The sequence below is a fragment of the Alligator mississippiensis genome, chromosome 3, assembly GCF_030867095.1.
Source record: "Alligator mississippiensis isolate rAllMis1 chromosome 3, rAllMis1, whole genome shotgun sequence".
Taxonomy (NCBI): Eukaryota; Metazoa; Chordata; order Crocodylia; family Alligatoridae; genus Alligator; species Alligator mississippiensis.
The window spans coordinates 252,612,664-252,626,155 of NC_081826.1; the positions used below are offsets into that span (position 1 = coordinate 252,612,664).

The 13,492-nt window shown below is 44.8% G+C and overlaps 1 protein-coding gene across 1 annotated transcript; it reads left to right on the forward strand.

Moving 5' to 3' along the window:
• Nucleotides 1–464: 464 nt before the first annotated feature.
• TMEM171 (transmembrane protein 171) lies at nucleotides 465–4,667 on the forward strand. The gene is given in 5 exon segments (XM_019481915.2): nucleotides 465–999; nucleotides 1,175–1,212; nucleotides 2,560–3,284; nucleotides 3,500–3,635; nucleotides 4,597–4,667. Coding segments are annotated over 4 exon segments (921 nt in total). The 5' UTR covers nucleotides 465–999; nucleotides 1,175–1,204; the 3' UTR covers nucleotides 4,649–4,667.
• Nucleotides 4,668–13,492: the final 8,825 nt, after the last annotated feature.

Sequence of the window (13,492 nt, forward strand, 5' to 3'; positions counted from 1 at the left end):
GCTGTCAGGCTATGGGCTTATTGCTTCTTATTTTATTCCAAGTGTTCTTTTGGTGGGACTCTTTAAGAGGGGAGTTCAGTCATGCACTGGCTTTACTATTAAAATTTAGTGGTAGCCTAAGTAAAATTAGTTACTTTGGATTTTGTAGCACAGAACATGGGTCTTTCATCTTCAAAGCTACAAGAAACTGTTCTGAATGGTCCTTCTTTTGTGGTACTGAAAGAATTAAGAAAATATGCACATGCTTCCTTTTCAAATGCATGTTTTGGTATAATCTCCCTAGTACAAGGAGAATGCAATATATTTTGTATACCAGTGAAATAAATCTCTAGATTTTTATTTTTTTTTAATTCCAGATTTGAATGATACATTTTAACTTTTGGTTTACTTCAGATGTATGTATTTATTTATTTATTTATTTATTTTGTCAGAGCAAGATTGGGAGAATTAGGACAAATACTAATACTACTCTATCCTAATTCTAATGACATGGTACCATAATTGCTAACATAGAATGTCTCAGTAGAAGAAAACTTGACACAACTTAATGTGAACACAAGCTAGCCAATGTTGTTATTAGCTGAGCTTGGGAACGAACTCCTTTCTCAACCTAATGGCATTTCTCTTTGTAACAGTAACTTCTGAACACTGTATACTGTCCAGTCTAAAATCCTAAGGATATTCTAGGCATTGGTGGGTAGAATTTCACTAACTTTTTGTTTAGTGGGTGGAGGGTGGGGGGCAGGAAGCAAGAGAGAGGAGGGGACCAGAAAACTTGAAGTGAAGGAGGAATGCAGGACAAGGGGAGTTCCTGGCATCTGGTTAGCAGACACAGCTTCAAGCACCTGTCCAATTGTCTACAGATCAAAGGATTAGTTAATGGCATTAATTTTCACCTGCCATCAGAACCTTGCTCTCATCTCTTTCCTGTCTTCCCAATACAATTTAACAGGTTGACACTCTGCATGACTTATTTCCCAGACAGAACAAAAAATGCTGGTGAGGAAAGGGCAGGGACTTGCAAACTGATTCTGAGGGGTGAAGGGGCGGGGGGGGGAAGGGGTCTTGGCTTGTGCACAGAGTTCTTGGCATTCAGTACAGAGGGTCAGAGATCTAGATATGGAGGGGGGATAAAAGGTGGCAAGTGGTTGAGCTCAATCTCTCTCTCTTGTAGAAACTATAAATTCTCTCCTGTCCCCAAGACATGCTAAGGTGAGGAAAAATCTTTAAAAGTTCTTTCTGCCTTTGAACTTTTTCAGTTTATTTCATAGATGGAACGAAGGATTCAGGCTATCACACCACCTTAGCAGTGCTTCACTAGTACAAAACAAAGAGTGTTTTTTTTTGTACAGCATGGTCTAGCATAGAGATGCCCAAATTAGCTTTAAACCTTGGGGGCTCTGTGTGGGTGAACCTCCCCTGCTGGAAACCAGTCGTGTGTGGAGCTCAATTCTACTGTGGCTAAACTGTTTCCAGTACCCAAGGGCCAGTCTAATATAGTGAAGTGTTTACATACCCAAAGTCGCGTAGTAAACTTGCATCCAGCTGTTTTTAGTACACCTGTTGTTTTTTGAATAATGCATGCCAAGAAAGTGTTTACACTTTTCCTTTTTACAGTTTTTCATAGCACTATATTTTCAGTCTCCACTTCGAAACTTGACCCACGGCTATTAGAATCCTCCGTGCAGAGAAAGGCAGGGTGCTTGAATAATCATAAAACAATGTAATAGGGTATACTTGTATGGTAGCAGTTTCCTTGAAGAAGGATGGCTTGGCAGCGTGGAGGAGGACTCAATCCATAATTTTTTTTCAGTAATAGAGCCATCATCTTACACCTCCTGACATACTAAAAGTAATTCTGGCTCTGTCTGAGTTTAGGTATCAGTCTTTCATTCAAATTTGCCAAAATGTTCCTCAAAAGCATGTCCTGCAGTAGTTTTTTCCAAGTCATGTTGTCCATAGCCAATGTTTCTCAAGGAAAGTTTTAGATGTTATACCACTATGATCCATGGTTAAGTTGTGTAAGCTATTCTTAACAGAGAATCAAGCATGTACAGGATCAGGAAAAAGTGGTATTGGACTTAATAGCAGTGCATAAGTAATCTAGTAATCAAAAAGGAATGTATTTGTATTTGCTGAATTTCTCCATTTCATTTGGTATCTCAGAGTTTGCCAATGGGCTTTGTTCCTCCCAGCACGCTGCAAATGGAACAGAACCATCTGCCCCTCTCTTAGGTGCTTTGGGAGCCTATAGGGTAGATGGGACCAGGTGTGTTTTCTTGCTTTGTTTTGCTTTTCTTTGTAAGAAGACATCCCTCAAAGGTACACAACTAAACTTGTCCTTTAATTGTATGGTTGTATAACTCAGGGGGGGGGGGGATTACAGCTGCAGTGCATTTCTCTTGTATGACAATGAAGTGAGTGATTCACCTTTTCTCTTACAGAAGTGAACACAAGTCATGAGTCTCTATTCAGCCACATATCTTCAAAGAGATATGTAGGTAACTGCATCATCCAGTTTATTCCTAAACAGAAACATAACTATCTTCTTGTTCACAGGTCTGCTGAGGGTTCTACCATTTTGAACACTGACCAAAAGAATATAGATTTTTTTTTTTTTTTTTTTTGTCCACTTGAAGAGACTGCTCTTATAATGTATCCTGTTGCTGTTCCTGTGCCTTGTGGAGAAGAAAATAAGGGACACTGTAGGAAATTTATTTTTTTCATTTTTGTTTTCGGAGTTGTATTGCTCTGTGCTGGATTTCTGCTTTTAGTCTTTATTTTCCAGTCCTGCCCATCTGGAACCTTCAGTGACTCTAATGCAGGACTGAAGGCTGTTGGGCTTGTTCTTGCTGTAGCTGGACTAGCTTGTGCCTTGCTGGCACGATCGAGAGAGAAGTTTCACCTGAGACAGAGGCAGTTGCAAAATGCACAAATGCTCAGCCTAACTTCCTCTCAAAGGAGCTGTCAGTCTGCCCACCTCCTTATCTTTGGATTTTTGGTTTTAACTAGTGGAATACTAATTGGTATCCTGGGCATTTGGGTTCCTGGCTGTAGCCCAGAATGGCAGCACCTGCAACCTAATCAAACCATTGCTTCTGAAGTCGGCCACTAGGGCTATGGATTTCTCTCTCTCCAAATCAAGGGCCCTTTTCTGGTGCTGGCTGGATTATGTTTGCTTGTGGTAGCTTACACTAAAAGGAAACAGAATTTAAATCTTTGCCAAGAATCCTCTGAAAGTGAAGAACAGCCTCAGAGTCCTGAAACATTCCAGGCTACTGCAGGTGAGCAAGTGATAGATTTGAATCTGTTTTAAGTTACTCATTCTGGGAGAGTTGTATTTGCAGCCAGTAACATTAGAATAGCTTAGATATGTGATTTATTGTGCATGTACTTTTATGAAGGAGATATGCAAATATGTTACTGTAACACAGCCAAGACTTGCAGGTTACAAGGAGGATCCACTTTTAAGTTGAATGTATTTTCTTTTTCTTCATAGATAATGCTGTAATGGCATTGCCACCCCCACCTTATTTTATTGAGACTCGATCACTAATCATAGCTGCCAGGAGGACCACTTATCACCAGGGTGTAAATGAAAATCCTCCATCATACCACAGTATTTTTAATAATGGGTGAGAATTTTCACGTTTTATTTTAATAATTCCAAGATGTTTTAAACCTATCGTAACATAGCAAGAAACACTCAGATATGGCTTGACTCTTTTATATCTGACTCAGAAAATCTTCTAGCACATGACTGAATTCCCCTTTTTCTAATATTTTTACCTTGATTTCTGTTGTTGCATTAGGATCTCACTCCCCTAATGGGCTAGACTCAAATTCACACTGATAATTCTCTGTCAGCTGTTGGCAGGAAGAATTTAATGTATTGAGTACAATGATGAGGCTCGGATTCTACTGGCTAAAGAAAAGGGATTGGATGACTGGGTTCAGTTCTTGCCCCTGTCATAGACTTGTGTAAACTTGGACAATAAGCGTGACCCCTCTTTGCTTCCTTTCTTTGACTTTCATATCAGTGTATTACTATGTTTTTACTAGCTTTACAAAGTGTGAAGCATATGGTCCATAAGTTACTTTTCACTTAAAGAATTCAAAGTACTGATTTCAGGGATGCAATTCTAGGACTTATAAATGTCTCTTTTAAGGAAAGCAGAATAGAAAATGAGTTGGAAGAGAAGCTGGGGCAAAAGGTTAGAGGAAGGGGTGATAAGTGGGAGAGAGCAATCCAAAGCTGCTTTGGGGCCTATGAGCAGTTGCACCAGCCTGTAATTGCTGGTCTCAGAGGTGAGGAATGGCATAATGTAGAACTGGCCATACTTGCTCTCACAAGCTGTATATTTCCACTAAACGAAGGGAATTTACAGCTGTCTTTTTAGGATTCTATGTAACTTCTATGCACTTCTGAAGTGTTTTGTGAACAAGCTCCAACATAAGCCAGAATCTGATGTGGAGAGTCAAATTGTATTCCTTTTATGTATTGCTTCAGGGCTGTGTATCCAAATCAAATGAGAGTTGACTCAGAGTAGAAATGATGCTGGACTGTACTAATGTGTAATGCATTGTCTCTTACAGAGCACAGCTTGAAGGCATTAAAAAAACTATTGCTGTTGGAGAACACGAATAAATATACACAATTTCTAGAAGCTGTTTACTTCCAGATATTTTATGTATGCTCTATCTTTCATCTGACCTGCCTCCAAGTCATGGAGAAAAAGCATTAACAATAAAATAATGAGTATATCTGACTATGCTTCTCATCTGCATCTTTAACTTCTTCCACACGCAGGGCTGTGAACTAAAATTTAATTCTTATAAGACATGGTACACTTCAGGTTTTAATTTTTTATGTAATTATCTTTTATGTAATAAATATTTTGTATTGATTGTGTTTTTAAGAAATGAACTTGTATTTAGAGAAATGCTATCTAAATCTAAGCAGTTAGACTAGTAGTTCTTGAATATAGTTAATAACAAATATGTTAAATATTTATCTTGGTCTGCTTATGGCTATAAGGTCTGTACTTTACTTTTTTATTTTCCTTTTGCTGAACACAAACTGCAACAGAGCACTATTGTTTTGCCTGTTTTCATCTAATCAAATACTGTGCTGCAAAGTAAATGATTAAAAACTTTTTTAAAGGATTGTATGATTCCCTTGAAAATACTTAGAATCAAAGGAAAATGTAGGCCTTGAAGGAAGAAACAGAATTATTAGCCTAACATCTTTCTAAAGGCTGGATCCTCTCTGTTTAAACTACCCTAGCCAACCTCCTGCTCAAAGCAGGACCATCCCCAACTAGATCTTCCCAGATGAGGCTTTTTCTAGCTGTGTCTTAAAAACCTCCAAGGACAGATTCCTAATCCTCTCTGGGTAGCCTGTTCCAGTAATTTACTACCCTCCTAGTGAGGGAGTTAGATATTAGGAAATTAACTTCCTTTGCTGCAACTTGAGACCATTGCTCCTTGTTTTCTCACCTGCCACCACTGAGAACAGTCCAGCTCCATCCTCTTTGCAACCCCCCTTCAGGTAGTTGCAGGTTGCTATTAAATAGCCTCTCAGGCTGTGTCCAGACACGTGCAGTCATGTGGTATATGGTGTTGCAGACCTGTCTCCAGGTGTTCTCTGTGCTGCAAGGTAGCAGTGTAGGGGGTTTCTTGGACCCCAGGAGATCCTGGGTCAAAAAGCTTGTGCAAAAAAGTGAGGCAGTACACATGGGGGCAGTGTGCACCACTCAAAGCCAGAGCCTGGCTAGCCAGAGCCACATTCCAGGTGCTGGCCAGGCTCCAAGCGGCAGGATCACTGCAGCGACAGCCTCAGGAGGTCCCCAGGTAAGGCTGCTGGGGCCAGCACAGTGGCTGTTATGTAACATTTGATGATGCATACCTAGCAACACTCCAATTTCTATGTATATCAGGGCTTGTAAATCTGCATACATAAAATATATTGGTATGCATACATAACAGACAGCTAAAATATAACCCCTAAATGTTTGTAAGTAGCATTTGTTTGTGCAAGTAGACTGTTTGGGTTGGCTTTTTTTATTTTGGTTTTATTTTTTTAATTATTGTAATTCAGGGTAGAAGTGTTCTTTGTGTCTTGTTTCTCTTTCCTCTCCCCTTCCCTGTCCCCTGTTGTTTTGTGAGCTCATAGTCTACTAGAGGCCTTTCTTTGAACCATACCTGTGATTCAAACTGGCATATGCTTCCTAACTCATTTAATTTTCAGTTAAACTAAAATAAATCTTCAGCTTTCCAATTTGAGTTCTTTCAACTAATTCTGCAGTTCTGGTGTATATTTTTTAAACCCATCTTTGCTTACCTTTCCTCTGTGTCAGAAGGGAAATTCTTCTCCCTCTTTTCTGTCAGACTATCAAATACTTTGGTATCTGTACTGGGGTAAAATTAAAGATCATTCTTCCATTGCTCTACATCTGTTGAGAATTAAAATGAATTAATAATTTGCTCTTAAGAGGGGAAAAATGAATGCCTATTAATCAAGACAAAAGGGCACTTTTAAAATATAGTATTCCAAGATCTGTCACTGAACTGCCTCAGTACTGTCTGTAATTTTTTGAGTAGCTCTCAAGATGCACCAAAGAAATTGTACAAATTAAGCAAAATACGTTCACCTTGAGCTGAATCCATAGGTGTTAAAACAAGTATCTTTCCAGTTTCCTATGATGTCATTGCACTTACAGGAAAAATAATCTCTCTTTATTTGTGGAAACATGCCTACCTGCTGGACCTCTACTAGATCAAACATACTACTTACCCCCCAAAAAGAAGCCTTGATGGCAGACATGTTTTGCTGGGGTTCAGTGCCTCTGAAAACTAGGTCCATACATAGTGTAACTTTTCTGAATATAATATCAGTTAAAGAAAGAAGCTGCCAGCCACTGCTTGTATTTTCAGCTGCCTACATTTTTTATAGTTTCCAGGGCTTCACTCCTAAAATTTCCCCCCTTATCAGACTCAGTACAATGGTGGGAGGGGTGGCTAATCACCTGTTTTGAAGATGTGTAGGCAATGTGCTGATTTAATTGTTGGCTCCTGGTCTATCCTCACTACTGACTGACTACTACTACTGCTGAGACAGTCACACTGGAAACTTAATAGAGGAAAGTTTAGTATAAATATTAGAAAGGAAGCAGCACCCTTCAAAACCATAAGAAAAGCAAAAATAATTCTTAATACCCTTGTATTGAGGGAGTGGTTTGCTTACTATCACTGTAACGGTAGCTATAACCCTTCTTTTGTAATAAGTTAAATCAGACTTTACAGATATATTTCAAATTATTGAATCCTACTTGCTGCTCACTTTGCCTGATGATCAAGCAGTGCTTCATCAATTTCTTCTGATAGAAACTGAATGTTTGTATCTGGCCTAAGAAGGGGAAAAAGGGAGTAGAGGTTAAGGGGAGAAATTGGGATCATAACCCCAGATACAAACTCTTACTTTTCATCCAAAACTGCAGTACTATTTTAGTCTGTTTTGATGCAATCGAGCTACCAATGGTATAGGAAGAAAGCACTTCTACTCTACTGTTCCAATACTTACACAGCAACTAATATGTTGTAGAACAGGGGTGGGCAATTATTTTGGGCAGAGGGCCACTCACCAAGTTTTGGGGAGCTGTGGAGGGCTGCATGGGTAGCCCTACCCCTTGACAGTTGCCCTACCCCTGGTTGCCATACTGATACCTGGAAGTCCCACCTCCTAGCACCTGATCTTTGCCATTGGAAGTTCTCTCCCCTTGCCCTGGAAGTACTGTAAGGGTGCTGTGATCTGGAAACCATGAAAATGGTATATATATGTATACACACACACACACACACACATAAAGCATCTATAACCTATTTTAATTTTCTTTAAAAATATTTTTCTACTGATTTCTGTGTTTACAAAAAGTATCCAGAGGTGGATGCATAATAGCTTAAAATACAGTCCTCCTGTGTGTTTTGTGTGGGCAGCAAGGGGGTATAAGTGGCAGTGTGGGTGTGGTGGCTGGGTGTGTACTGAGAGAGAGAGCTGGGGCCGGGATTCCAGCTCCATAATGTGCAGCTCTAACACGCTGCATGTGAGCCTCGACTTGGATGACTACACAGTCTGGTGGGTGGCAAATTGGCTAGAGGGTCGCACCCAGAGAGTCGTAGTGGATGGGTCGGTATCGACCTGGAAGGGTGTGGGCAGTGGGGTCCTGCAGGGCTCGGTCCTTGGATCGATACTCTTCAATGTCTTCATCAGCGACTTGGACGAGGGAGTGAAGTGTACTCTGTCCAAGTTTGCGGATGACACAAAACTGTGGGGAGAAGTGGACACGCCGGAGGGCAGGGAACAACTACAAGCAGACCTGGACAGGTTGGACACATGGGCGGAAAACAACAGAATGCAATTCAACAAGGAGAAATGCAAAGTGCTGCACCTAGGGAGGAAAAATGTCCAGCATACATGCTGCCTAGGGAATGACCTGCTTGGAGGCACGGAAGCAGAAAGGGATCTTGGAGTCCTAGTGGACTCCAAGATGAACATGAGTTGTCAGTGTGACGAAGTCATCAGAAAAGCTAATGGCACTTTATCGTGTATCAGCAGATTCATGACAAATAGAACCAAGGAGGTGATACTTCCCCTCTATCGGGCGCTGGTTAGACCGCAGTTGGAATACTGTGTTCAATTTTGGGCGCTGCACTTCAAGAGAGATGTGGATAACCTGGAGAGGGTCCAGAGAAGGGCCACACATATGGCTAAGGGCTTGCAGGTCAAGCCCTATGAGGAGAGACTGGGGCACCTGGACCTCTTCAGCCTCCGCAAGAGAAGGTTGAGAGGCGACCTTGTGGCTGCCAGTAAGTTTATCACAGGGGCACAGAAGGGAATTGGTGAGGCTTTACTCACCAAGGCTCCCCTGGGGGTTACAAGAAACAATGGCCACAAGCTAGCAGAGAGCAGATTTAGATTGGACATTAGGAAGAACTTCTTCACAGTTCGAGTGGCCAAGGTCTGGAACAGGCTCCCAAGGGAGGTGGTGCTCTCCCCTACCCTGGGGGTCTTCAAGAGGAGGTTAGATAAGCATCTAGCTGGGGTCATCTGAACCCAGTACTCTTTCCTGCCTATGCAGGGGGTCAGACTCGATGATCTATTGAGGTCCCTTCTGACCCTAATATCTATGAATCTATGATGCAGCTAGGCCGACCCCATGCCCAGGCTCTGTGTTTCTGCAACTCCACCCTGGGTCTTTGCCAGTCCCAGGGCACTTGCACAGACTTCGTCTTTCCCTGCCACCACCTTTCCCTGCATTCCCTCCTGCAGGCTTGCCCGCTGCTCCCTGCAGCCTCCCATTCCTGCACTGTTCCCTGCAGACCCCGCTGCCCACCAGGGCCCACTGCCTGCCGCAACCCTGCCACTTACCGTGGCTCCACCATCTGCTGGGGCCCCACACGGCTATGCTGCCCACCGGGGCCCACTGCACTGCCGCCGCCCGTTGGGGCTTTGCTGCCTGCTAGGTCTTGCCTCAGCCCGGACGTGGCCCTGCCACCCACTGAGGCCCGCCACCCACAGGGGCTCTGCTGCCTGCTGGGTCCCACTGGAAACAGACCAAAGGATGTAGCCCAGGCTCTCAGGATGGGGGATTGTGTATCCTGAAAAGCAGTAACTCAAAAAAGAATTTAGGAATCACTAAATGCAGAAAAGCTCCCAGTATGATGCTGTGCCAGAAAGGGTTACATGCTCTGTGGATGTATAAACAACATCATTCAGGAGCAGGAAAGGGACATTATATTTGTATACACCACTGGTGAAATTGGCCACTGTTGTGCCCCTGCATCTCATTCTGTTGTCAGTACTTGGAAAAGGATGTTGGGGAAAACTGGAGAAGGTTTAAGGCACAGTTGCAAGAATTCATCGTCTTTATTTAAACAATGTTAAAATGAAAACTCTCAGTCATCTCTGGTTCAGCTAGTCTATAAGGTGCATATCTACCCTGCATTCTGCCCTAAAATGAGAGATTACAGGAGCTTACTCAATTCAGTTTACCGGATCTAAACAGTGGCATGATTGCAGCCTATAATCACTTATGCAGGAGAAACATACTTCAAAGTTTTTCAGTTTACTGCGTGTGAGGTGAAACTGCATTACAATACAAACCCTCACAGGTGGGCTTATGGGCTGTGTGGGTTTTGCATTGGGGTGAGTATCAACCTTTGTTAACTATTTGTAGGAAAAGTTGATAAGATAAATGGTAACCCATAGGAAGAAAAATTGTAATTAAATGCATTTTATTGACTCTGGAAAGTCACAGGGTATTCCATACATCAAGCACAAATTGACTATATAAGCAATCCTGCTCCCTCACATATCCTGTTGTTAAAAATAAGTGGGTGCATCTACACATGTGCCTTACTGCAGAGTTGACCAATTAGTCTACATGTACACCAGTATTAGTGTGCAGTAAATGTATTAACTCTGCTGTTAGATAGTACTGTCAGGGACAATAATTCTGTGCAATCAAACACACATGTAGATGGTGGCAGGCTGGCTGAAGCACAAGGGTGCTAAAGTGTGGGAGCTGCCTGTTGCCTAGCTGTGCACTTTAGTACCCCTTGTGCCCCAGCCAGCCCTTCTGCCACCCAATGCCACGACCTGGAGCCTGGGCCTGGCCCCTGGACCCTCTGCCACTCCAGAGCTGCTTCACCCCAGCTCAAATTGCTGCTGTCCCAGGTGCATGTTCAGATGCTGCACCTGGGATCAGCTGACTGTAGTATGAACTGTGCTGGAGTTTATTTCAGCACATTAATTGTACGTGTAGATGCACCCAGTGTGTACATTTTCCCCACCCCCAAAGCCAAGCTGCTGATAAATCCAAAGAACAGAATACATCTGCAGGCACATATAGCATAATCTCTAGATATGGTGAAGCTGGCAAAAGATCATTATGAGCAGGGTATTTTCGTTACAGCAGTTTGAGTCCACAATAGACTAAAGACTTTCCTAATTTTGGCAAAGCATTCAGGAAGAAAGCGCATGTTATGGTAGACACAAGTCAGTTCCTGTTTAGGGTTCTGTGGGAGTCCTGTTTTTTTTAAATAATCAGCAGGATCCTGGTTTTCTCTGTTTAAGAATCACAAATTCTCTAATTAAAAACCCCAAGATCCCTCACTCCCCACCTGCAGCCCCCCCCGCCCCGGCCCTGCTAGTGCCCCTCACTGCCAACCCACAGCATCTCCAACCCTTCTGGTGCCCCTCACTCCTCAACCACCCCCTGCCTCCCCAGCCCTGCCAGAGGTGGGCCCCGGCTGCCAGGGCTACAGAGCTAGAGACCCGGGTCCACAGCCCCCGTCCTCTGCAGTAGCGCCCAAGTCCTGGCTGCTGCTCTTGGGAAGTGGTGGCTGCTGCAGCGGAGCAGAGCGTGGAGTGGGGGAGCAGATAAGGGCTCCCTGCTCTGCTGCCCTCCCCGCAGGGCCTCTGTGGCTCAGCAGGTAGAACCTGGTGCTTCAGGGTAAAGTGGGGTGGGGGAGCTTGATGCCGCCACTGTGAGCCCCAGGCTGCCATGGCAAGGCATCCCTTGCCTGCCCAGCAGCAGCAGGGGTGGTGGCAGAGTTGCTGCCAGGGAGGGAGAGGAGTGGAGAGACACCTCGCCATGGCAGCACAGGGCTCGCGATAGCAGCATTGAGCTTCCCTGCCCAACCCTGGTTTGCCCTGCCATGCTGGGTCCCGCCTGCTGGGCTGGGAAGGCCCAGGGTGGAGGGCAGCAGGGTGGGGAGCCTGAGCCCACAGCAGGCAGCCCACCCCTGCCCCACGCAAAAAGTGCCCGCCATGTTCTCACCCGGAGTTCATGCAGCGGCCGGGAGCTGGCCCCTCTTGCCACTCAGACAAGTCACCCACAGCTTTGTCCTGCTCCCTGCCGGGGCCCTGCAGCCATGCATTTTGGCCCCAGGCAGCAAGCCCCACACACCACCCAGGCTGGGAGCAGCTGCAGCTCCAGCCCTGCACCAGCCTTGGCCAACTCCCTTTCTCCCTCACTACGGGGGCCTCAATTCCTACCCCCCACCCCAGACTTACCTGTGGGAGCTGCTCTCCAGGCTGCCTGGTGGCCACATGCTGGTGTATGTGTGCACATGCACATGGTGCTCGTTGCCCTCCTCCTGCTACCCCTTTGCCAGCCTGCAAGGGGGAACCTGCTGTTTCCCACCTTCTTCTCTTTTAAAGGAGAAAGCCCATGTTTTTGTCCCCCTTAAAATGAGAAAATCCAGGTTTTTCTGCTTAAAATGAGAAAATCCTGGTTTTACCACATTTTTCCATAGTTTCATAGTAGCTAGGGTCAGGAGGGACCTGAACAGATCATCTAGCCTGACCCCTGCCACAGGCAGGAATGAATGCTGGGTTCACAAGACCCCAGACAGGTGATCGTCCAACCTCCTCTTGAATTTGCCCAAGGTAGGGGTGAGGACCACTTCCCTGGGAGGTTGGTTTCAGATTTTGGCCACCCTAACTGTAAAATATTGCCTTCTGATCTCTAACCTAAACCTATTCTCCATCATCATATTACCATTGTTCCTCATCACCCCAGGTGGTGCTGGGGAGAAAAGGGCTCTGCCTATTTGCTGTTCATCTCCCCTGATGAGTTTGTAGGCAGCCACCAGCTCCCCCCTCAGCCTCCTCTTGCTGAGGCTGAACAGGTTCAGGTTCCTCAGTCTCTCCTCGTAGGGCCTGTCCTGCTGCCCTCTCACCAAGCGGGTGACCCTCCTCTGAACCCTCTCCAGGCTGGCCACATCCCTTTTGAAGTGCGGCACCCAGTACTGGACGCAGTACTCCAACTGTGGCCTGACCAAAGTCGCATAGAGGGGGAGTATCACCTCTCTGGACCGGCTTGAGATGCACCTTTGGATGCATGACAAGGTATGGCTGGCCTTGCTGGCTGCGGTCTGGCATTGGCGGCTCATGTTCATCTTGGAGTCAATAATGACTCCAAGATCCCTTTCTGCCTCTGTGCTTTCAAGAAGGGAACTCCCCAGCCTGTATGTATGCTGTGGATTCCTTCTCCCAAGGTGCAGCACCCTGCATTTGTCTACGTTGAACCCCATCCTATTCTTGTCTGCCCACTTTTGTAGTCTGTCTAAATCTAGTTGCAACCTCTCTCTCCCTTCAAGTGTGTCTACCACACCCCACATCTTAGTGTCATCAGCAAACTTGGACAGCGTGCTTTCCACCCCCTTGTCCAAGTTGCTGATGAAGATGTTAAACAGTGCGGGCCCGAGGACCAAGCCCTGGGGTACCCCACTGCTCACATCTCACCAGGTTGAGTACAACCCGTCCACCACTACTCTCTGGGTGCAGCCCATCATTTCCATGGCAAATGGAAAACCCAGATCCCTGATGATCAGTCTTAACTTTGTTAAAACAAAGTTGTTTGGAAAAGGAAATAACATTATTTATTCCATTAAGGTGTATACTCCTGTGTGGGAGCAAAACTATATT